This window comes from Erpetoichthys calabaricus, chromosome 4 (assembly GCF_900747795.2).
Source record: "Erpetoichthys calabaricus chromosome 4, fErpCal1.3, whole genome shotgun sequence".
NCBI classification, from domain to species: Eukaryota; Metazoa; Chordata; class Cladistia; order Polypteriformes; family Polypteridae; genus Erpetoichthys; species Erpetoichthys calabaricus.
Window position 1 is genome coordinate 63,085,555 of NC_041397.2, and position 26,642 is coordinate 63,112,196.

The 26,642-nt window shown below is 35.5% G+C and overlaps 1 protein-coding gene across 4 annotated transcripts in view; it reads right to left on the minus strand.

Moving 5' to 3' along the window:
• farp1 (FERM, RhoGEF (ARHGEF) and pleckstrin domain protein 1 (chondrocyte-derived)) overlaps positions 1-26,642 on the minus strand; it is a 324,030-nt gene that overhangs the window by 81,931 nt on the left and 215,457 nt on the right. For 3 of the 4 annotated variants that reach the window (XM_028799536.2, XM_028799537.2, XM_051926776.1), the window contains exons 8-13: positions 22,084-22,231; positions 19,677-19,772; positions 13,997-14,163; positions 9,639-9,707; positions 8,879-8,954; positions 5,643-5,874 (exon numbers count right to left, since the gene is read on the minus strand). In XM_028799536.2, coding sequence (XP_028655369.1) covers positions 5,643-5,874; positions 8,879-8,954; positions 9,639-9,707; positions 13,997-14,163; positions 19,677-19,772; positions 22,084-22,231 — 788 coding nt within the window. The remainder of the gene's footprint in view (positions 1-5,642; positions 5,875-8,878; positions 8,955-9,638; positions 9,708-13,996; positions 14,164-19,676; positions 19,773-22,083; positions 22,232-26,642) is intronic. The other variant, XM_028799538.2, reaches the window with a different exon arrangement.

Below are 26,642 nucleotides of genomic sequence, written 5' to 3' on the forward strand. Positions count from 1 at the left end.
GAAATTTAGAGCAGGCTTACAGCAAGTGACATTAAGGCAGAAAACATAAAACGTTTGGTCTAACACTAGTTTGTCTCAAAGAAAATACACTGAAAGAATGCGGCTGAAGTACATTTAAATGAGTACTTACAACTTGAAAAGATTACTAGCAATAATCTGAATCTTTTAGAAATCAGCAGGGTAAATTACATGGCCTGCCAAATTCCACTTGAATGCAGAATGGTCATAAACACTCAGCATTCCAGGCCTAGAACACCCAGACTGAATTCACAGTCTTAAATTACAATTTGTTCAGAATATCTTTAGTTGTTCTGGTGACTTAATTTTTTTATTTGGCAAGCTATAAAATCAAATATATGTATTTTTTATTTGTCAAACTCAGTGAACGTTCAAATAAGTGCACGTGTTGTCAAACTTTATAGCAAGATTTCCAATAGCCCAGAACTTTGGGCTGTATCAGAAATAAATATTCACCTTTTATCTCCATTACTCAGATTTTTTTAAATGCATGCAGCCACAATTACCATATTATATCTCTTATATAATCTGACTTTTGCAAGAAACATTGTGCTGCAAAACAGAATTAAATACATGCATTCTGAACCCACTGTAATTCAATTCAGTGTGTACTGGGAAGGAAGAAACTATCCTGGTAGCACTGGGTGCAAAACAGGAAACAACTCTGAACAAGTCACCAGTCAATCTCAAAGTATACATATGCACACACCCACATGTAGTTTGAACTGGACCCAAATTGGAGTTGCAAATAAATTAACCTGCATGTCTTTGTAGAGAAAACTTGAAGTACCTGGAGAAAAATTAATGGAGAACCAGACAGACTTCATCCAGCCTCCACACAGACACTGACTGGGTGCTGGATTCAAAACGAGAATGCTGAATCCATGAAACAGAAGCCTTAACTATTATGTCACAGTGCTATCACAAATACATCACAATTCAATAATATATTCAACCAGAATAGTTGTATTAAAAAAAAAAACTGCATTTATTGCATCTGCATTCACTTAATGTCCACTGGAGGCTGGAGTTTTACTGACCCTGATCTTCTGGCAGTAAAGCTTGTAAGAAAGGTACTAGACAGAATGTGACAGCATTCCATGATAGCCATACACAAACAAGTATACTTTTACGTTAAACCAAGTTATCAAGTCATGGCTGTAGGCTCTGGAAATAAACAGAACCTTATAAAAATGGTTATCCAAGTAAAACATGCAGTCTCTGTTGGCTGAAAATACCATTACCATTAATGATTAACACTTAGTAAAAACAAATTTGCACCGACAAAAATTGATAATACAGTTATGTCCATAAGTATTTGGACAGTGACACAATTTTCATAATTTTGGCTCTATAAGTTACCACAATGGATTTGAAATAATTACATGATTGAAGTGTAACCCTTTAATTCAAAGGGTTTAACCAAAATATTGTAAATGACAGCTATTTTTTATACATGGTCTCCCCATTCTCATGGGCTCAAAAGTATCTGAACAATTGACTGACAAGCTGTTCCATAGCTAGGTGTGAGAAGGTCCGATGAAGAAGCAGCACCTGAAGACAGATGCAGTAAAGGCCTGACAAAGCATTAGTTCTTAGAGAAGGTCATGGATTCCAGACTTCAGGCAATCTTTAACTATAAATGGTTTTCAACAAAGTATTGAAAATGATCATTATATTCATGGTTATGTTAGTTTGTCCTAATACTTTTGAGCCCCTGAAAATCGGGTGCCTATGAATAAAAATGTCTGTCTATTCCAAATGGCTCAATATTTTTGTTAAACACCTTAATTAAGACCATAAGTCTACACTTCAATCACATCTTGATTGTTTCATTTCAAATCCATGTGGTGGCACAGAGTCAAAATTATGAAAATTGTATCACTGTCAAAATACTTGTAGACCTAGCTATATTTCCTATGTATTCAAATGTACCATCTCTCTATTATAAAAAAAATCTTGGAAGGAGACGAGATGTGATTTTCTCGGCAAGACGAGTCTTTGTGCCAAGAGATTTAACCACGCCTGGGGCTAGAAAAAGAAAAAATGTAGATGACAAAGTAGAACGTCGTAAAGAATTCAAAAATGTTGGCGCAGTACACATGCAGAGCAGGTTAGAGATAATGGAAGTACGAAAATTCGAAAGTCTTAAAAAAATTATAGTAAAGATCGCATTAGCGCAAACAAAAGTTAAATATTACTTGGTAAAATAATGGAACAGCGAAAAGAGATCAAATATATTGTTCAGATTTAAACTTTAAGTCGGAGACTTGTAGATCATCTAATTTGTGTTGCCATCAGGGAAAAGTAGCATTTCTTCCCAATGAAGAGTCCTATCCATGAGAATTAAAAGTTTTGTTGTTTGTTGAAAGTGAAATCCACATACACGATCAACAGAGATGCTGGTGCGAAGCGCAGGTGGGGTTTTGGCGAGAGGGAGCACCCTAGTTTTTATAAAAGATAAGTAGTTTCAAATGTACACACAAAGCTGATATATGCAAAACACAAGAATGGAGGAGACATCAGTTATATTGGAAAATCAATTGTAAATTCATTTGGAAATATTGGAAATTCTAACATGATCTTTGAAAAAGTTGGAATTATATTAACTTCAACTTGATTAAAATGTGCCTGGTCATGGTTTCATGCTTATCAGTTACACTTGGAAAACAGACACACCATTGCAGTGTATATAAGGAGATATATGTGATGTATTTACAAAATTGCATAAGGCAGGTGATGCCAAAAATCAATTTATCTTTGCATTATTATTCTGAAGAAGGATTAATGTACAAGTAAGTTGGTCAATCAATGTATGTATATGCTCACCAACTTATCCACAGTTTAATATTTGCATTTAACTTTTCACTCTCCCAATAAAATGTCACAAATTGTAGTATACAATAAAATACTGAAATCAGTATTAAAGTGCACCAAACTATTGTTGAACTTTTTGTGAATATACATTCGCATTTACAAAAATGTAACAACCAAAAAGGCACTGAAAAAATTATATGGGAATTACTAAGATACACACAAGGGGCTAGAGTTTCAGCATTGGGTGTCTGCATATCAGCACTGGGCACATGAGCCCAAGCACCCTTTTAAAACAAACTGTTAGTGAGAACAAACCTCACTGAATATTTTCCTTATATACTGTATTTCCTAAACAGAAAAAAGTATGTTTTGATTACACAATTGTAGATAAAGAAACCAAGCTACTTTAAAGTGCATATCTAAAGAAATAAAACAACACAATTAACTATAAAATTATCACATTCTTCTACAAGAAGAACTCTTCATAAAACAAAAGTTTCAACAGTGTGGCTACCTTCTGACAGACATGTAATGGTCTCTCTAGCAAACCAAAATCTGGCTATGTCATAAACATTCTGCGATCTGTTATTTCAGGAAAGAAAACTACATTTTTGAATATTGAGTTGCACTTTATAAAGAAATCATTACCATAAAGGTACACGTATTATGAGAAACGGATTAAACACAATAGATACCACCAATTTAAATGACAATTTAAGTACTGCAAGTTTAGTTTTTTTTCACCTAAACCAGGACTTTGATCTAAAATATATATAGTATTAGGTTTTGGTTTAAGGTGTACATATAGAAGTAAGACTTTTTCTTAGCATATGTACAGCAATCTTTGTAAATTTTAAAGCATAGTGAACTTATACTCTACAGGTATGCATCCAATATTTCTGCCTAAACTAAGATCCTCAACTGGAATCAAGAGTATTAAGTTTAATGTAACAGAGTAAAATTGTTGAAGACTAAACATGAACTTTGTTTGAATGGGTAATTTTCAAACCTCCCCATAAATGAGTCTTTAGCACAAGTCTACATCTCCTAAGTACTCTCATTAACAATATGGATCAAGAAAACTGATGTTTCTATGCCATGTCTTTGACTGAAGCATTTTTACTGACTTAACAACCACAACTAGTTACTGAAATTAAAAATAAGCAAAATGATTCCTGTTAAATAATTGCTGGGACCTATTTACATGGGAAAGTGAAAGACAACAATAATTTAGAGCTTATATAGAAAAAAAAAGAAAAACAAATCTTTTGCTAGTCATTTCACAGCTCAAAACTCTGGGTAAGCAAATCAAGATCAGCAAACAATCAGAAAACTTGTTTGTTAGAGGAAGTAACTGTAGCACTGAGGGACATGCTGCTAATGGATACTTTAAAATCAACATGGATAGCAAGATTATCATTAAGATTTTATTCTCTGCAGTATATTAAATAAAAATGCCTCTAAAGCAATCACTTGAGGTCCTCATTAAATGGTAACTGATATGAGCAAGGGTGCAGATTTCTATTGTCTTAATGTTTATTTGCTTTCTTGCATAGTGTTAGTCACTGATAAAGTCTGATAAAAACAAACCTTTCCTTGGTAACAGACAAGGAAATTATTTGATATTTGCGGACATAAATATTACTGACAGGTTATAGGTGATACTTAATGCTTATGTGTTCACCACAGAAAAGCCAATCTTCCGGGCCAAATTAACATGTTGTACACCAGGCTATATTAAATAGCCACATGCCCGGAGATAAAAATTCCACACATGACTGATATTTCTCTTGCTGTAACTACCTAACAGCTGAACACTCGTGCTCCATCTTCATCACTCAAATTCATTGACGTGTCCTCCTCTACCTCCTCATCCAGCTGTAAACTTCCAAATGAGTACTTGTTCCTAGGTGTAGGAGAAGAGCTAACAGCAACAGGATTCCCAAACATCAGAGGGTGACTAAAAGGATTAACTATCTCTGATTCAGAATCACTGGACTCTGTTCCACTACTTGTGGAGCCATCAATCATTTGGACAGCTCCCATATGGTCAACGGCTGCACTCATAAGCAGTCTTTGCATAGCAGGGCTTGCCTTGGATTGACCTGAACAACAAAGACCATTGGTCATCACCTTCCTCTCTAAGGCAATAAATTGCTCTGCCTTTGAAAGACTCCCCTTTCTTTGATCATTGGCAGGAGTGGAAGTGAGTTGACTAAGAATGAATGGATCAGTGTCTGATCGATTTTGTACAGTTTTTACCTTCTGCATGTGCAGCTTGCTTAAAACTGGAGAGCAACTAATGTAATTTTGGCAATCATGACCTTCAATGTGCTCCTTTATGTCACACCTTGAGCTATAACTTTGATTCTCCTCCCTTTGACGAGATCTACAACTGTGACCATTGTGCTCTAAATAACTATTAAAAGTACTTGAAACAGGATTGACCCTCCTGTGAGTACCAGGAGTATGAGGGTTGGATGCAGGACTCCTTTTTTCGGAGCCACTAAAAATCTCATCCACAAGAGTGCTCTGTCTAGGCATTCGAGGTGTTCCACCACCACAGAATGACAAATTAGCAGGGTCATCATCAATAAACTCTTCAGAATAGGAAACAGACTCCCTAAACCTGAGTTTATTCCGATTTTCATCCCTACTGGTCAGTGGTTCATCCTCATAATTGTCATTTATTTGAGACTGAGATCTGGTGATTCGGCCCTTGATCAGGTCATATTCACTATCTATATCACTGCAGTCTATATAAGGGATTGAGGAGCTACTGCCCCTGGCAGCCCGGAATGCTGGACCTGTGCTTGGGAGCTCCACTTGCTGCTTCATTAGATGGGTCTTCCCCTGGACGTCTCCATCCACCTCATGTTCTGTGGACTCCAATCTCCTATCCTCCTGGCAGCTCTTCAGGGATGATGGACTTTGCTGCTGCTGTCCCACCACATTCTCCATACAGACTATAGTTTCTTTTATGTGACGTGGTGACTCTGCTGGTGAGTCAGTCTTATCTCCATATGTGTAGCTTGCACTCTAAGCAATACAGAATAAATTAAGAAACAAGAGAAGCAGTGATAAGGAAACAAGTAAGATTGTATATGCATGACAATACGGTAAAAAACTATGTTGTTGATTACCATTTAATTTCTCAAATAAAGTAATTGAAACAACTGTGCAACATTAATAATGCAGAATGTACATCAAAGAAATAACCTGATTAAACAAAGTGCAGCTGTTTAATTGAACCACACAATATATCTGACATATATGTAGTTTAAAAACATATTCACTGTTTAATACTTCTGGCAAAGGAAAACCACAGTCATATTCCAAAGTGATGCATAAATACAAATTACACAATATCAGAAAATATTGTACACAAAGAATAAACAGTTCAAAAGTACAAACAAATAATATTCAATAAAGCAGTTTAAGCACAAATGGGGAATAAAAAAAAACTATCAATTTTGATTTTGTTTCAAATCACTGCAAACATTATTCAGCTTTTTACTGATCTCACCTAAGCTGCTATTTTATCACATAATTATTTAATTATAATGTGTAAATGGCATAAGCACTTAACAATGAAAGTCTGTAGCAGCATGAACCTCTGAATGTGGTAATGAGATACCTAGTTGTTTGACTGATTGGGCTATTATCTGGACAGATGCTCAGCCCTGTGTATTAGAGACAGTGGAAACGAAAGATTATTGTCAAACTGTACATTCAGAAAATCTTGTAGAGTGAATGGAAACGGAGGCAAAAAGTTACAACACATTTACAACAGTGAAGGCATGAATAAGGTGCACCTTTGCATGCCTTCTGTTGTCCCAAGTGGAATACAGCGAGTCTATTTCGAGTACCATCACACAAGTATAACCCATGAAGGTAATGATACTATAATTACAACAGCAATATCCATTGAAGTGGAAGAATAATCAGGAATTAAAAACTTTCTATTCATTAACATTTTGATCATTTTTTTCCATTACACATTGAAGAGGATGGGGACCTTTGCAAGCAATATGAGACATAAGAAGCAACACAGGATGCTAGTTCAACAGTTTAAGGTTCACTAATTAGTCTAACAAGCATATATTTGAATTGAGGGAAGAAACTCGACCAACTCTTAAAAAAAAGCAAAACACACATATAGAGGAAAAACAAGAAAAATATACACAGTATATAGAATGCTTCTGATTGGCTAGGTAGAGAATCCATGTTACTCGGTCTGTGTGGCAACAGATCTAACAACTGTACCACTGTGCTAATTTTGATGTAATTATTTGAAGAACTGAAAAAAAAAATCTGAACTGAAAGACGTTAAAGCTGTTGAAAAACTGCCAGTGGGATAAAATGGGGGAAGAAATGCTCTGTTAAAATTACCAAATAAAACAGAAGAAAAAGATATACAAATGTGGTTATGTAAATTTTGACTAAACTATAAAACATGTTAATGCCTTATTAAAGGAAGAATAACAGCAACAGTGTACTTGTAAACAAACACCTCATTAACAAATAACTCAATTTAACCGGGCCCCTAGTAATTCTGGTTTGTGACCTATAGTGTAGGAGGCTGAGAAAAAGTCACAGAATTGAAAAGTAGCACAGACAGCTGATTAAAATTCAAGTATGTCTATGATGCCTTTTTGTTTGTGCCTATAATTATGTGATTTTCTTCATGAGAATCACTGTAAAGAAATCTCAATGTAACAAGGGCTAGTTGTCCTTGTTACATAGAGATGTACATCTTGCGTCCTTTTGGTTTTATAAGATTAATGTCTTTTTTTGCATCTTTTAGGACCACCTTTTCTATAAAACTGCAGCAAACCGCTTTCTTATTTTTTGTGCCTCTCTCAAGTGAAACCTCATCATAATCATTACAATCATTAGATTATAAAGCAAATATGACTCTTCTTATGAAGTCAGTAGACACATTGGAAGAGCATGGAGTTTCATGAGGTCACTGGAAAGGGGTGTGTGATGCTCCTGATATCTTTGCAAAAGGACGAAGGTCCAGGTTTTTAGAATACTTGTGCTTCCTGTTTTACTATATGGTTGAAAGACATAAATGCTATCCAGTGACCTGAGACGAAGACTGGATTCCTTTGGTGCTATGTCTCTTCGGAAAATCCTTGGGTGCCACTGGTTTGACTTTGTGTCGAATGAGCAGCTGCTCATGGAGTCCTGAATGAAGCACATTACCTGCATTGTGAGGGAATGTCAGTTACAGCACTATGGCCATGTGGCGCAATTCCCTGAGGGTAATCCAGCTTGCTGGTTCTTCACTGTTGAGAACCTGAGTAGCTGGACAGGCCAAGGGGATGGCCACATAACACCTGGCTGCCGCAGACAGGTGGTTATTTCTGGAGGGTGGGACTAGACTACATGTCTGCCTGGGGGTTGCCAACTAGGATCCTGAGCTGTTTTGTCATGTGGTGGGTGCAGCAATGCTCTGTACCAGTGCATGTTCTCCAACCTGACCTGAACTGATACAATTGTTCAATTGTTTACATATAGTATGTACAGTTCTCCTTTATTTATTTTTTTTTTTAAACCAGTTACAGCACAGAGAAGTTAAGCAGTTTGCTCATGGTCACACAGTGAGTCACAGGTGGGAAATGAACCAGCACTCATGGTGTTCAGAGTCCAATGTCTTAGTAATAGCAATGTTTTAATTGTTTGTTTAAACACTATGATACCTCTATAGTTATGAATTTCCAAAGTCATTAAAATAAATATTCAGTTTGCTGAATACTAGGACAATTTAAAAAATTAAAAAATATTTGTAAAAAGTTTTATGAGTCCTATAAAATTGGATATAATTAAAAGAAACGCTAAGTACAGTTTAAATAGGTTGTATATTTTGCATTTCTGACTAATGTGTCTTTTTCAATGTCTCTAAAATACTGCTGTATACACCCTGTAATACTAAAAAAAACTACAGTATATGCATTACATTTCACAAAGATGACAACAGTAGAAAAAGACAAAATTAAAGAAGATTAAAAGAAACAATATGGGCAGTGATACTGACTTGCTTTGGCACTTCTGATTTGTGCTCTATAGACTGTGGTGAAAGGCTTGTGTTGGATCGAATCTTACTGTGTTTCCTGAAAGACAATGCGTTACCATGAATAAGGTTGGCATGAAATACTGGACAATTTATACTTAAATAAAAATCTGCCAGAATAAATTCTGCTGCACATATTACTAACATTCTAGTCAGCAAAAAACAGAGTTGAAGGGCTAATTGAGAAAACATAGCACTACATTTCCTGAAATTGGCTTGACTGTTTCCCTTACTCCATTGGCTCATCAGCATTTTAAGACTTTATTGAAGAGATCAGTCTACGTAAAATAATAGCCATACCAGGCAAAGAAAGCTGACATTTGGCATAAATTGTATTATGATTTTGACAGTCATAGCCAATGGCAGCATGAGCATGTGATTATGCATACATTTAAAAATACATATCATTAGCAGAATACTTTTGGGTGACTGCTAAAAATAAAAAGGCCCATTATGTCTTGTTTGTGGCATAACATAACATCAATCTTGTTTGAGCTGTTCACACTGAATGCACTTGAAATCTAGTCAGAGTCTGCAGACCCACTATCTTCACGTTTTTCTTGAAATACAACCTGATTTTCCATAATTTATCACACTATTCTCAAACTCCCTTTTTCCAATTTAAGGCCGTAGGGGGCCAGAGGTTACATTATCACAGATAAACATTATGTACAGCAAACAATATAACAATCAAACAATTAACAAGTCTAGAAATAAAAGTTACCTTTCGAAGGGTATTTTTCTGAATTCTGAATCTTTTACATAATCAAGCACCTGTTTTTGAGTCCGACCACTGTCAGTGTACAGAAAAATAGGAGAATGAAAGAACCCTTCAGTATGATTAAGTAAAAATAACAGAAAACATGTTATTTTGCACAGACAGTTAAATCTCACTTTAAGAAAACAGTAACAAGCAAATGAAATGCATCAGCATAGTAAAATGTACATGTAGTGCTGAAATTAGGATTAGTATGAGAAACACAAGAGGGCCAAAAATTACAATAAATAAAGAAATTGCATAGAAGCAATTTGTGTCACAAAAGATTTCCTCTAGACCTAAAGTGGTCTATAAAACATCTAAAGGAAAATCTTTCATGTAATTCTATCCTACTACTGTAAGTTTAGCATCTGTACATTCAAAAGTTGAATAATGTAAATTTATACAGAACAATAAGGTAAAGAACTTTTCCAAAACAAAATGATATAGTACTTTAACATTACATTTTGATGTTATGCAGTAGTTTTGCTTCTCTACTTTAACATTACAAACACTTCAAATATGTAATAGTCAAACACAAACAGCAACTGGTAAACTACCAGTCAAACAAATAACAGACAAATGCATCAAGTAGAAAACTGAAAACATTTAAAAAAAAAAAACTACTCCTTAAAAACGTATATATTGTTTAGATCTTTACATCTCCACGTTGTTCTTAGTGTTGTCGTTCTTCATCGAAGAAGATATTACAAGGTTCCACACTCCAGATGTAGGGATGGGTGATATGGCCAAAAAATGTTAGAATTTTTTTTTCTATATCCTTTGATATTGATAAATATAATTGTGTAATAGATTGTTAAATAGTTGAATAAATATGAACATGTAACAAAACATTTATCAGACGTTAAGGCAACACTTTTATCTCAGTCAATTCCTTTGTAAAACATAAATAAAAGATAATAGTTTAAATTGAGGGTAAATAATAAAAGTAGTACAGCAGATTAGCTTTATATAGTGAACAGCAGGGTTACTTTTTCTTTTAAAGATTTTTGGGTAGAAATTTTAGTCTGTCAACTGTCACTGGTCAACCTGTTGTGAAAACGCAGAGGAAGGGCTGAGGGCAGGGATACACAAGCACTTCATAGCTAGAAAAGTAGCTAAGGATGATTTATGGAACCTTTGAATTTGAATGATAGCATTAAATAATTATTGCAATATACTGTAAATATGTACTGTAAAAAAACAACTTTTGAATCAAAATACAAAGCAAGAGAATGTATGAAGAATCAAAAAGCTCTAAGGCTTGTATTTTAAACAAACTATAATCATTTAATAAACATGAAAAAATAAAATTGAATATAAAAGTGATGTGATATTCATATGCTTATATATATTTCCTTACCAATATTTAACCCAACATTTCTTTAAAATAAGTTGAAACAGTGTTGTATAACATTAAAATGTCATTATTAAAATATATTACACCATACACAGTCTACATATTTTATAAACGCTACACTGGTTTTTCACCACTCCCATTATCTACCTGGTTTATCGTACCAAAAAGTCAGAATGTGAAAATGTAAATTTTCATGTTAAGTGACAAGCTCACCATAGCACTTAGAGTTCACCTCTCTGCTGCTAGACAGTCAACTGGACACATCAGCCTCTACACATTTGGCGTGTTTGGCTGTGCGTCAGTTTACCTACAATTTTTCTAACTGTATGCACATATTCACTAAAGTAGCAACCTACCTTCACTCAACTTAATTATTTTCTACATGGAGTATAGGTAATTGAGGAATAGAATGTTGTATGGAAGTAATTCAAATATTTATTTTCCACACATAGTATTGGAAGTTGAGTAAAAAAAAAAAAAAAAAAAAGTCCCACGCAGCTTGCTAAGCTTAAAAAAAACACACACATGTCATTATCATTATTGCAGAGTTTAAAATATTTGCTAACTGGCTGGGTTACAAATTTCATAAAACAATGGCCATCATTTATAGTGCAGATGGTTAATCAGGTGTATCAGAAGTACTATGTAAATATGTACTTTCTGTATGCATTATTTGTAGGGCCTTTTTTAAATCAAGGGCTAAGATAATTAGCAGTGTGTTGTAGTGGTTATGACTTTGGACTTCTAATCCTAAAGGTTGTGGATTCAAATCCTGCTACTGACACAGTGTGACCATGAGCAAGTCACTTTGTCTGTGGAGCAACTGAAAAAACAAAAGAAATGTAACCAATCATATCTCAGATGTTGTAAGTTGCCCTGGATAAAGGGATCTGTCAAATAAGCAATAATAGTACTTAGTAGGTTACTGGGCCTACTTATTCTTGAACGTGCAATATGCAATTGTCCATGAGTAAAACATTCCTGTATTAGACCAGTTCCTTTTTTTCTGCTTTTCCTAGTGAGCTGGCTTTTGTTGATGGTCAGTTCAAAACACAGTTTTACAGGAAAGTGTATTATTTTGAATTAAAATGTGTAAATCAGTAGGAATAATATGAAAACTGAGTATATATTATTATTATTATTAGATGTTTACAATTTCCACTCAAGTACAGTATTTCATTTCATGATTTTGGTCAGCTATATGTGGCTCCTCTTTAATTTCTGCAGATGTCAATGTATATGAAAAGCAGTAGTTAGTGCCGGCTCAAGGATACAAGTCATCTCTAGTCACTGGAAGATTGAACTTTCCCCAATTTATTTAGGAGATTGTAGTATGTTTGCAGTCACATATGAAAACGAAGAGAGTGGGGAGGAGAGCATCTCTCTTGAAGATAATAGCTTACTATGTAAAATCGAAGACTCTTTGGAGATTGGTGCACACTTCCAGATGTACAGTATATGAAATTGAAGAGTGTATTGGATATCAGTGGTATGACCAGGGGCTACAACCTGTTGAAGGATAATTTATAACCAAGATCAGAGCCAGTTCCCCCCATATACATGTTGGAAGTCAACAGCAAGAAACAGAGCTTGCTAACTATTGAGCTTTGTTTCTTCCTTGAGCTTTGACAAAATTTCTCCATTCATTTTACAACATGATCACGTCTCTTTTTTCTATCCAGGATACCACCCCGTCTTGAGTCATCTATCCAACCTATCAACAAGATCACATCTCTTTTTTCCTGTCCAGGACACCACCCTGTCTTGAGGGTGTCCACCGTACTGATTACTGGTACTATTCATGTGGCCCATTAATTATTTCTGCAGTGTCCTTCATTTGCATAAAGCATGCACTCAGTGCATCTCACAGCATATAAGTGTTAATAAATATTGACAAATAAAAAAACAGCAAATTTTCTTTTTTCTATAACACCACCAAATTTCAATCAAATCCATGAAGGCGTTTTTGAGATTTTGGGGTATTTAGGTTTTCTATTGTAGGGGTGGTTTTAAAGCTTAGATATTCTAAATATATGGCCTCTCTTAATCGATACACACTGACTCCAATGTACCATCCTGCCAAATTTTGTATTTTAACTAAATGGGAAATAATGTTTTTGTTGATGAGTGAGTGAATGAATCAGACAACTTTGCATTACATACAGTATATACAGATTATTATTGTGTTATTACCAGCTCTCTCCAGATGCAGGAACCGACCTTAGATGTAACATCTGTTTGTCATAAGCCACAGCTACACACACACACAAACTCATAATATATTTCAAATATGGCCATCTCTAAGATGTCAGAGAAAATCACAAATGAAAAAACTGAGAAACTTTCCAGGGTTAGTGATCAGGCCAGCAATCAAACCCAAGTGACAAAAATTGTGAAGCTCCAGTGATAACCAATATGACAATATGTAATATTTTTAAACATATTGAATAATGGTAAACTAACAGAAGATATATACCATAAATCCTAAAAGTACTTTTTTAAAAATGTTGGGTGCAAAACTAGTACCAGATTATTCATTAAATCTGTGTAATAATTATTCTAAGTGTTCTGTAAACACTATTGGGGTCAATACATTTTTCTCAGTACACATATCAAATACTTTGCCCAACCATGTAATTCAATAATTTTCAGGCAATTTTAGTAACAGTTTCTTTGACCATTATTATTTTTTGCGTCTATAGTACACAATTTGCACTTTTTACTATTAAAAACTTCACTACTGCCACAAATTTATTTTGTCTATGTGGACAACCAAGGAGTGCTATTTATGTTTTTTCAAACGCTCTCATATCCCATTCAACTTATTGAAAACTTTGTTTAGACGATTACCAAATAAAATTATTTCAGCAGTAAAGAATAATTAAATGACATTACATAGCAGCTCAGTAAAGACATTGATGGAAGCGGTTAAATGTACATACAAAATGGCAACACACATCAATACCTGAATCTGAAAGAAGAGCCCCGGCTAAAGAGAACTGGCTTGGGTTTAGGTTTTGGCTCTTCAAAAAGTCTGAAAAAGGCATGATACTCAACGCAGATTTTCCAGAAGACTTTGCAGCAGTCTCGACTTGCCATGAGAAACTCCAGAGTGTCCTGGTACGTACTCTGCTATCAAGTAAATTAAAAAAGTATATTTAATTTACACCTTATTTTATTTTTCCCAAGATCATTAAAAGAAATGCAATATAGAGCATCATATGTGAAGCCACTCCCTGAGATCAAGATGTCAAAATAGCTATAAAGATGTACAGTATCCTAGTAATAATGTAAATTTTAAAAAGTGTCCACTGAACAATTGCCATTTCGATTTTATTTTTTGCTAACCAAAAAAAAAATATATATATATAAATGCATATAAAGATTATGAGATATTGCAATAAAGAAAATTGCATTATTCAAGCTGACAGAATTCATTTTCCAGTTTTCTATTATCATTGACTTCAACTTTACTGTACAGGAATGTATCAAGATATCAGCATATTAATGCAGAACAATTTTAGCCTATTACTTCCATAAATAAACAGGAAAATGAATTCTTCCATTTCACTTTTAAAATTCAATTGGAATTTTGTTAGGAAAGTTAATAACTAAATGTTTCTTGAAAATAAAATTATATTCTAATTTGCCAATAGTCAGATAATTATTTTTCAGAAAAGATCTTAAAATATACCATTAACATGATAATACTACTACTTTTGCATTGTTTTTAGATTAAATCCACTATGATACTCATAATACTTAACTTAACCAAAATTTTTGTTGAATAATATTAGAAAAGAATTTTCTTACAAGGACACAAAGAAAAATAAACACATTTAGGACATCTTGTCAGCATAAATGTTTAGCTCATATATTACACCTGTGAGGATTAAAGCATACATTTTTTTGATTAATGTGGCCTGTTTAATATGTTAAAAAGTACTGCTGCATGCAGGGCCGGCAACAAGGAAAATGCCACAGGCAGTGCTTTGGTCAGGGTGGTATTTTTATGTAATACTTTTTTTTTTTAACATTATGAAACAATAATTCATAAAAGTCAAGTGTGTACCTAAAGAACTGCATACACATCCAGTACCTTATAGGCAGTCCTGGTGCAATGCTAGAGAAATGATGCAAAGCTAAAAGTTACACTCTCTTTTTTATTTTTCATTTTGTGTTTCTGTAGGAAGATCGATTCAATGTCATATCACATAAGTGCTAAATAAAACAAAAACAAGTCTCTAGTACCACTGTATTTAACTCCTCAATATGTCCTAATATGACAAAATTCTAGAAAACAGAAGTATAATGATTATCCCTAACCATTATTCCAGTTTGTAGTATCTTCACTAATTTATGCAAAGAATGCAAGATAACCATCCAAGTAATGCATGGTGACAGTTTTTAAGCAAGGTAGCAACTATGGAGATCTTTTTGAGTGTACCAGGAGCAAAGGTGTAGGAAGTAGGGAATCCATTCCATCCCAGGATTCCCGGACATTTTTGAAACTGCTGTCATTCCTGGGAAAACAGGAACGGCCAAGCTCTTATATATAGCGTGTAAAAGTGTAAAAATCGATCAAGAAATAACAGAGTTATAGTTGAAAATAATTAAGGTGGCGCCATTGCTGCAGCTTGCACTTAATCAGGCAACAGCTTTGAACAGCAACTTGAAATTGCAATGCATCAGTCTGTTGCATCCGCATTATCTGTGCCAAGAAACTTGCCATCACAGAATGATGACAAGAAACTGGATGCATCAGTAAAAGCTGAAATGGCAGTATTTCAGAGCAGCGTTGTTTAAAACAAGTGTATCAGTATCTGATGACTGTGCTGCCTACTTCAGTGGAGGCAGAGTGTGCTTTCTCAGTGGCTGGCGTACTCTACACGAAGGTGCGCTCTTGCCTGGACGACCGCATGCTCGACACGTTGTGCTTTCTACGCTCTTATTCCTGCAACTAAAGATACATGTACTTATATGACAGCATGAACTGCTTGTAGATAAGGTTAGTCTTTTATTTGTGTCAACATATTGCAGTAGTTTTACTAAAAATAAGTGTTGGTCGTTCTAAAACCGTTCACATGTGAGATGTCCGTGCACTGTGTCATCCCCGGGAGCCCAGGATTCCGGGGAATGACATGCGGGATTCCCGAATTCCCGGGAATGGATAAACCCGTCTGGGAATGGATTCCCTAGTAGAAAGAGCAGTGTATTCCAAATAATTTTCTGTGGTGGCAAGTTTTTGTAACCCAAGACATCACAAGGCACACCATGATTCTGCCAACGACAAAAGCATTACATCTTTAAGACGAACTAATCTGTCTGAGGGGGTGGGGCACGGGGAGGTTAAAAAAAAACAAAAAAAAAAAAACAAAAAAAAAACAACTTGGAGACTGCCATTCGCAGACACAGCACTTGTGTAGAGTATATTGTTCAATCATCGATAGTGATGAACAATTGAGGATAGAATTTGCGGAGTTTTAATACAAGTTTTAATATATACCCATTTAAGAGATATTACTTCAATAAAATCAGTGTTCAGCAGTGTGTTCAAAGTCAACAGTCATGTTTCATATGCTGTGCCAATTAGAGAATTAATACATTGGCCTCATTTTCTTATTGCCTTCTTTTCAACTTACCTTTTATGAAGGCATTCAAATTCAGGCTGTTCTTGTACAATTAGCATTTTGTTAAAAGTTCAGGATTAAGGTCATTGTTTAAAGTTTAAACCACGCCCTTAATATTTTTAAAATTTCTTTGTGTTGATTCTACATTAATTTTATAATTCAGGGTGTATTTACTTCATTATTTATTTATTAATTTTATAATTACATGTTTTAATGTTAGATGTGCTTAATGTGATTAATTTTTTTAATATGCAAGATTGGATGTTGCTGCCTACAAGCTGAAGCATACAGTGCTATATGGTATACTTCAAATCTGTAAGCAGGAAAAGTTCATATTAAAATAAGGATGGAAAGTACAGTACTATACTGGTAGCTCTGTAAACAACAGACATGAGATACATGTGTTGTGTGCATTCAATAAGTTAGTTACATTCTCTATGTCCTGTTCTCTGATCAGGATTTCTAAACTTTTTTTTTTTTTTTTAAAGAACATTATGGGACCATGGACATACAGTATATGCGGATGTTATGCTGTATGAGAATATATATATATATATATATATATATATATATATATATATATATATATATATATATATATATATATATATATATATATATATATATATATTGTACCACCCCCAGCCGGGACGCCCAAGAGGACCGGAGGAGGGCTCACGTCTCCTCCAGACCACGAGGGGGCGACTGCCCTGGTTGCTGTGGGGGCCACGGGTACAGAGCTTTGAAGCTCAACCCTGTAGGGGCCCGTGGTCACCGCCAGGGGGCGCCCCAATGCCTGGAGAGCCCTGGACCTCAGCACTTCTGCCACACCAGGAAGTGCTGGGGGGGGGGAAGAGGAGCAGGGACACCCGGAGTGCTTCCGGGGATGCAGCCGGCACTTCCGCCACACTGGGGAGTGTCGGTGGAAGATTGCCGGAGCACATACGGGGGACAATAAAAGGGGCCGCCTCCCTTCATTCAGGGCTGGAGTCGGGTGGAAGAGAACGAGGTCTGGGAGGGGAAAGAGGCGGCCTGAAGAGAGGAAAGGCATTGTGTGTTGGCCTGGACTATTGGGGTGACTGGTGCTGCGGCACTGGGTTGTGAACTTTATAACATTTGCAAATAGTGTAAAATAAACGTGTGTTGGGATTACAAACGATGTCCGTCTGTCTGTGTCCGGGCTGTTTCCTACAATATATATATATATATATATATATATATATATATATATATATATAATTAGAAAATGGTGTCAACTACCTTTTTTTAAAAATTAAGCTTTGTTTCAGATAAGTACATTAAGAAATTAAATAACAGCTTGTAATTATGAGGAGCATTTATGTCATAAATTATGAATAAATATTTTCTGTACATATTTCATTCGTTAAAAAGAGTATTTTAAGGTAATTTTATTTATGTTAGTGTTTTTATGTTCACTTAACAGTAAGCCTATAGAATTTCATTTACTCAATAAAAAAGCACAGGTAACACTTGTAATCTGTACTTTAATTCTAAAAATATCAAAGTTAAGACTTTAATACAGAATATAAGGCATCTATGGATCTGGTTATGGAGGAGCTTAATGTAAAGTGTTTTCAAAGGGATAAAGAAAGAAAAAAAAAGAAAAAAAAAAAAAGAATATCAGATCAGTAACATGAACTTGGTGATTGGTACTGGCCCTAAACAAACCTGATTGGAGCATCCCTAATACACAAGTATAGGTATAGGTGTATGTGTGTGTGTATGTATTTATAATTTTAATAATTTTTATATATGTACACACACACACACACACAGAAAGAGTCAGAGCAACAAGCACCAAAAGCAAGATACTGTGCATGCAATTATGGGAAAATGGGTGTCTTGGGGATAGTATACTCTGTCATACAAGGCATCACTAGGAGAAAAAGAAGAAAAAAAAACTTGAGGGGGATTGTTTAAAGAGAGCGTGGGGTCTTGAGTGAAAAGCACGCAGTGTTTCTCAGGTAACTAAACTCAACATATTTTAGGGATTCCTGACATCTGCTCAGAGACAGAGAGAGAGAAAAAGAGTTGGCAAGAGGCAACACACCCTCTGGGCCATAAGGTGGGTGGGGAGGCTTACACCAAGCTGCTCAAGATAAGAGCGATGTTATTGAGGGCTGACAGAATTTTAGCACTCTCACAATGGGCTTTTAAGGGGCATTACATGGTATTTGATTTGTAGAAGTGAGGCTTTGCTCTCATATCTAAAGAAACACATTCAGCCCTGAAGACTGGGGTTTTTGAAGGTTATAAAGACAAAGCAGACCTGTCCCTGACAACACAAGTGATTTTAGGTCTTGTGTGACAGTGACTTTCATTGTCATTTACAGTAGCTGAAGAGCAAAAAAGATATATGGCTAAAAGCTGGAAGTGTGTAAAGACGGAACACATGTCAGGGTTGTGTAACAGAAGCATTGAGAAGAAAATGTGTTTAAGTGGGTAAACCACTCTATATGATAAACAACATTTCAACAACATGTAAAAGCAAGTCAACTGTGGCATCTTGGCTTTTGTTTTACTTCTGGTTGGTTCTGTTTTGCTTCAGTCATTCTGCCTTTGTATGACTTGCCCCATTGCGTAACATTCCCATTTTTGATACAAGTCTCCATGGTATTTATTTTAAAGAACACACTTGTCAGGAGGGAGCTAGCCATTTTGCACTCATATTACGAATACTATAGCCTAATAACACAACACTGCATGGCCCCATATTAGAAACAATTCAATTAGGATTGGTCTAAAAACAGAAAAAAAACAGGAACAAAACACATCTAGGTTCAATCTGAATAAAAACTCATCTTTCTAATCTTCTGTGTTTACATTTTTACATAATACACTAATCAATTTGTCTATTTCGGATCTTGACTATACATGAAAGTTAGTAAGTCAATCAAAATATCTGGAATGTTAAGTGAATCTGGTTTGAAAGAACACTCAGAATAATGTTACAAACTTTTTTTTTTTGGAAACAGTCTACTAATTTTGACATACATTCATGTCTGATCGAAGCTTGATGAGAAATCTTTTCCTTTTAAAGCTCAGCTTCCGAACTTTTGACCAGTTGAAAGAGTTGATCTTGGTGTGGCCCTAAAAAAAAAAAAGTTGTTAAATTTACCAATGATGCTCAGAAAGAATGAACTTACTTCTAAAAAAAGTACTTCAGATTCAAACATTCTTAATAGGGGTTCAAAAGAATTTCACAGGATTTTTACTTATTATGAAATGCTTGGCATATACGGTTACCCAAGGCAACTTACAAGTTCAGGAAGTGTTAACATTTTTTGTTGGTATTTAAAAAAACAGCTGGGAGTACAAGCAAGTTAAGCCACCTGATGAGGGTCACAAAGTGACTTAAACACAGGGAATGAACTAGAATCCTTGAGGATTAAACTTCTATTCTTTGTCCTCTATACCACACTGCCAGTATAGTACAGTAACCTAGTGCAGAATAGCAATGTACTGTAATAGATAGTCTAGTCAACCTAAAATGATACAATAACATCAAGAACAAAAATACTCACACTAGATGCTTAATGAAACAATGGTCTGAAAGCTGAACCTTTTTTAAAACATTAAAAATGATTAGCAAAATTTTAACAACAAATTGCTTTCTGTAACATTTTTCAAGGTTAATCCATTCATTTATCTATTTTTGAAACTGAATTATCTATTGCAGGGTTGTGAAAAGCTCGATTGTGACAACACATTGGGCTTATCTGGATGTCACATCATTAGGATGTAATTCTCTTATAAGCATCTCTCATGTGCAAGGGACCATTTTAAAAACTGACACGTAACATGCACATTTAGAACTTAAGGCAATAACACGTGGCATCCAAATTGGACTAAAAGGTGCCAGCAGGCCAATAAGGAGCATCTAAGGTTCATGTCTGGAAAATGGTGAAGCTATGGAGAACTGTGCATAGGTGGCCTCAAATGGGTTCTGGCAAATGTTTCCATGACAAAAGGAAAAAAGTAGCAAAGAAGAAATGTTGACTACTTAACTTAACGGATAGGATCTACTTGGAGAATGTAGTGCTAAAAGCAAAGGTGGAGACTGGTTACATTTTGGTGATTAAGGTGCCTGTACGTGTTAAAAAGTGCTGCATTAGCAGCAGGTACTGTATACCAGGCTCATTTGGAAATGCTGAAAGCTTTTGATGCTGTTTGAAGTATCTTGGATAACACACCTCTTTGATGGCTCTTGAAGGCTAGGGGAAGGGTTTTGAGATTGGCATAGTGGCCTGATTGTTGCCATTTGTATAAAATGGAACAAGATAGTGTGTTCCACAAACTGAGGATGAAACACTTCTGTTAGGGTACTGAAATAGAAGCTCTCTGAGGAACAATGTGAATTCTATCCAACCCATGAAACAAAGAATAAACTGCACAAATATCTGAGTCATGGAGTGTGACAATCCTGTCAACACGTCCTTTGTAGATTTTGAAGACTTATGACTATGCACATTGGTAAATGAGTTATATGAGGTTCTGATGGAGCTGCCACATGGCAAAGATTTGTGCTTGCATACTTCCTTTAAGTTGAGTGCATTTAACATGTTCAGAGGACACTTCCATTGGTGTCTTGACTACTCCCTTTTTATAATTGTCAGAATGTGAGGGTGCTGCTGATGTTGTCCTCTTTATCTCAGCTGGAATGAAATCTCTGGTGAAAGTCAGAGCTGAAGCCATTGTAATCTGAGGTCATGGTCCTCTTGTGGAAATCAGCAGCTCTCCCTTTGCGAGCTAGGGGGAGAACCTGCTAAAAGTCGAGGACCGCAGTACCTCTAGGTCTTATTCACCTGTGGGGGTATAACTGATCATGAAATTGACCAATAAATTAAAGCATCATTGTCAATTTTGCAAACACTGTCCAGGACTATATTGAACTCTGAACCGTGAGTAACATTTAACTGGTCCAGTTTCATTTAATTTTGATTAAACAGAAATTAAAGACAAAATGTATTTTCTGTAATCGCAACTGCAAGTGGCTTAAATAAAGTTGCTGGTGAGTGCTGGGCTCATTCTTCATAATAGGGCAGTGGAGCTTAACAATACCTAATTTCAGAGAAGAAATGCTTCTTCTCCATATCTGGAGCAGCCAGTTGTGGTGTTTTGGGCAAACATGAGGTATGGCTTAGTTTGCTCAACTCTGTTTCTTTCCATCATGACTTTCAAGAGAGCACCCAGATGGAGAATAAAATGAACTTCACATTTTGGTGTGTGGGAAAAAGCCAGAGTACACAGAGAAAAATCTAATGGACACTGGAAGAGCATAATGTTACATACAATTATCATACCTTACATGGAAAATGTGAACTTTGTGTTATTGTTTTTTTATTAATCTTTACTAGAGCAGAAAAATGGAAAATAGTAAAAAGAGCAGCTGTTCTCATACCTGAAAAACTAAAATCCCTGTGTGTGCCACTGCCAGATTAATTTTTGTGCCTTCTCTGTCCTTAGCTGGATGCAGTCTAATACCATACATTTCCAATCGTCGAGCAATTTCCAACAACTGAAAATCTGATTCTGCAGGTGTCTGTCCTCTGAAAAGAGAAAATTTAATGTCAACATTAAGCTATTTTTCATTTTAGAAAACAACAAAGGTATAAAGCAACTCAAAACAAAAAATAAAACCTTACTGCTTTTTTAATTGGTACTGATTACAAAAGATCAGATTTTATTCTGAAATGAAGTAAACAGGTTTGGAAATCAAGTTAATGAGTTGATTAATTTTGGCAAATTTAATGAAAAACAATGCATGCATTTGTAGGTACCTTAATTGCAGTATGATATGACTGCAATTTCACTAAACAACCCCTGGAAAAAGCCCTATCAAGCAATAATGTCAGTCTACATTTTTTTTTATCTTATTATTATTGTGCAAGTCAACTGTCTGAAATTCTGTACCTAGGTCTGTTTTTGAAGCTCAATCAATGAACATTTAAGTGCATTTAATTATTATACTATATACACACACACACGCACACAAACGATTTTATGTCACATTTTTTGTCACACTTTAAATCGAGCTTGTTTTAAAACCTACATATATATGTTTGGTATTATTCTATTCCGAATTTATTGAACTTTAATGTGATGTTGTTAGATTTCCAGATTCTTATTCTGTTTTTAAATTACAGTATAAATTAAAATATCAAGCAAGTCATGCATCGCACACAGTGGACCTCAGTTTAACGGGAATACTCCAATTGGTAAGACAGTAAATATTTTATTCTCATTTCATGATTTTTACTCCGTTAATAATTAATTTTTCTTTTACATATTTATAGAATTTTGTGATTTTGACTCCAATAAATAATCATTTTTCTTTTGTACATTTACAGATTTTACTAACATTCTGGCCGCAACTTGGGGTTGGGCGCCGGAGGTATCAGGGGGGCTTGCCCCCTCAGTACATATACATTTTATATATATACATTTTATTTATATATATATATATATATATATATATATATATATATATATATATATATATATATATATATATATATATATATATATAGATATATATAGAGTCATATTTCAAGAGCAACAGCACCAAATCCAATTATACTGTACGACTATTCTACTCTTATGTACTCATCATTTAATCTTTACTTGTTCACACTAACTAAACTTATTTCTTGTATTTTATTCATGTATTTTATCTGGTAACCCTGAAATAGACTGACAGCCTTCCAAAGTTTCCTCTCACAACAGACTAAAGGCCCCTTCTAAGCCTAATCTGGTTAAAATATACTGCTCAAAAAAATTAAAGGATCACTTTTTAATCAGAGTATAGCATTGCAGAGTGGCTGCAGTGAATTTTTGGCAAAATGGAGTAGCCTGCCACATCATTTTTTCACTTTGATTTTTGGGGTGTCTTTGAATTCAGCCCTCTGTAGGTTGATAATTTTCATTTCCATCAAACGATGTGGCATCTTTTCGTTCCTAACACATTACCCAGTCCATATCAGTATAGATATCTAGCATGATTTTTTCCCATTGAGATCTGATGTGTTTTCAAAGTGTTCCTTTAATTTTTGAGCAGCTTATAAGACCTTAAATGCTAAGAAATTTGAAACTGGAGACAAAATACCACAATTATTAGCACTTAGGTCACCCAAGTTCTATTTATGGCCTGGTCACTGTCTGTAAAGTATGTGATTGTTCTCCCTATTTTTTGTGTGGGTTGTTCTCTCCGGTTTTCCTCCTATAACCCAAAGATGTACAGTACATGCAGTAGCTCTAATTAGTATCTCTAAGCTGGCTTTGTATGGCTGAGTCTGAATATGTGTGCCCATCAGCCTTGTACAGTTCTGGGAAGAGACTGTCAGAATGTAACTGAAAGCGCAAGAGACTGAAATGAAGTTCTAGAGATGCTCTGAAATCACTATGCACCTGAATAGGTTGATATGACAGAACTGAAAAGTAGAGTCTTAATGCATAATGCATCAAAGGACAGTCAATGCACAATAGCAGACTCATTGACTGCTAACTTATGGCAGATAAAATTTAATATAAAAAGTTTTCCACATAAAAAGGAAAATTCCAACAATCCACTCTATGCAACCAATAGGTTTATAGTTTTACAGAGTCATTATTGCCTTGTGTACAGAGTAAAGTGAAATTCCTACTTGCATGTTAATCCAGTTGAAAAATCGTGGGTAAACTTAGTCAATCACTGCTACAAATGTAAGACAGGACTCAACCCTGGACAGGTACCACTGACTCACAGAGAAATTTCATGCACACACCAATGCTGGAGAACATGCAAATTTCAAACAGAAAGTTATTTAGACAGTATTCAAACCCAATCTGTTTGGATCTGTGAAGTGGTAGAGGTAACTTTAGAATCACTGTGCTACTTTGAAGGGAAAATAGTAACTAAGTGGAAATTACTATTATTATATATTAAAGTCTTGTAATGGCTCAACCCTTCAAGCTTCTGTGATGACTTTATGGTCATTTCAAGTTTTAAAAGTACTTAAAAGATTCTGTAGTGTACAGTTATCTGCTGCAGAAGAGATATAGAATAAAATAATGAAAGTTAAGGACATATGAAAAGTTCTGATGAGAAAATGCCTTCACCGCAACTCTGCTACTTGATCCTTTATCACTTAATTTTCTTCCCTAAGCAATACTAGAGTTGTATTCTAGGGGATGTTGTTTCACTTGTTTTGATGATAATGCATATTACAGAAAAAAACTTTTAAAATCCTCTGTTATTTTCTGTTGTTGTTTTTTGGCTTGATGCATCAGATTCTGGTCTAATAAATGTACTATTTCAACAGTGACAAAACTTCTCTATTAGTGTTAAGTTCAACTTAATGAGAATATGAGGTCTAAAATGTAGCACAGTGTGAGTGTAATCTATCTTGCTATACAGCAACAACCTTAAGTTTTCATTAAACAGGTTTCTGGCATAATAGTGTACTTTTTTTGCTTGTTTGGAAAAAGCATTCAGGAGGAGGATTGTGTCTGAGACATAACTAGCACTCTGTGCTGTGATAAAATAAGTATATTTTGGCCATAAAATGAAATATTTTGAACTCTCAGAACAAGAGAGAAAAGAAAGAGGGGAAAAGAGGATGTCCAAAAATCATTTTTGGCCTTGGAATATTTTATAAACTTGCACTTTTTTTTTTTTTTTTTTTAGGACATAGCACTACAAATAAGCCTGCTGCAGTGTTAGACATTAAGATAGTGTACAATAAAAAACTAACAGTAGCATATCAAGGGGGTAATTGTAAAGTCTTGTAACTTTACCCTAAGGTGATGAATAAGGCTATTGCTGGGAGTTCCAGTGTTTTCATGAAATGTAAGCTCTGTACTTAGCGGCAAGGTACTTACTTTATATATTACTAGGGGGCTCCGCCCCCTGCTCATTTCGCTTGCCCACTCCCCGGGTTTGGTTTACCAGATATACAATTTAAAGAGATTGTTATTTTCGTGGGAATTGTTACATATGCATTATGTAAAAACAATACTTCTCCTTTATTTCCAACCCCGGGCTTGGTTACATCTCTTTCTCGCAGGACGTATAACACTGCTCGTGTTGTGAAGGTGGAGTGGCTAAACGCACACCAAGAAGATTCCGTCAGATCATCTGCTGTCTTTCTGCTGCTGGTGAGCTGCCTGTTCTGCTCGTCTCACAGCCCGATCATTTCAAAGCCTGTACAGCAGCTGTCCTTTTGCCACTTCGCGTCTCTGCCACTCGCGTTGTGAAAGGGGGCGGAGGTTAGGGTGGCTGAACGCACGCTAAGGAGAAGCGGTTGGATTATCTGCTGGCTTTTTGCTGCTGGCGAGCTGTGTGTTTTGCTTGTCGTTGTTTTAAGAGCTGGGAGCACATGAAGCATTTCTGCCAAAAGCAATCCAACAAACTGCTAGGTTAGATGTCCGTGGATTTCTTTTAAATGATGTATCACTACCTTGTCTCACGTGACGTTCTAAAAACAATACTTGTCCTTTATTTCCGGCCCTGGGCGTGGTTAAATCTCTTTCTCGCAAAATGTATAACGCTGCTCGCGTTGTGAAGGGAGGGCAGCTGAACGCATGCTAAGGAGATGCCGTTGGATCAAATGCTGTCTTTCTCCTGCTGCTGCTGTCGCATTGCGCATTGATCATTTAAAAGCCTGTCCTTTTTGCCACTTCGTGTCTCTGCCGCTCGCAGAGGGAGGGGGGGCTGATCACACGCTAAGGAGAAGCGGTAGGATCATCTGCTGGCTTTTTGTTGCTGTCGAGCTTGGTGTTTTGCTTGTCGCTTGTTGTTGTTTTAAGAGCTGGGAGCAAGTTAAAGTGTCTCTCGCAGGACTTCAAATTGTCTTCCGAGAAGATCACGTCTCGTCTCCCTAGTCTCCTTCCCAAAGACTTTTATTTTATAATAGAGAGACAGAACTATTTCAGTGTTTCAGGGCTTAATGCTGGGGTGGGAGATTATAGGTTTGAGGATCG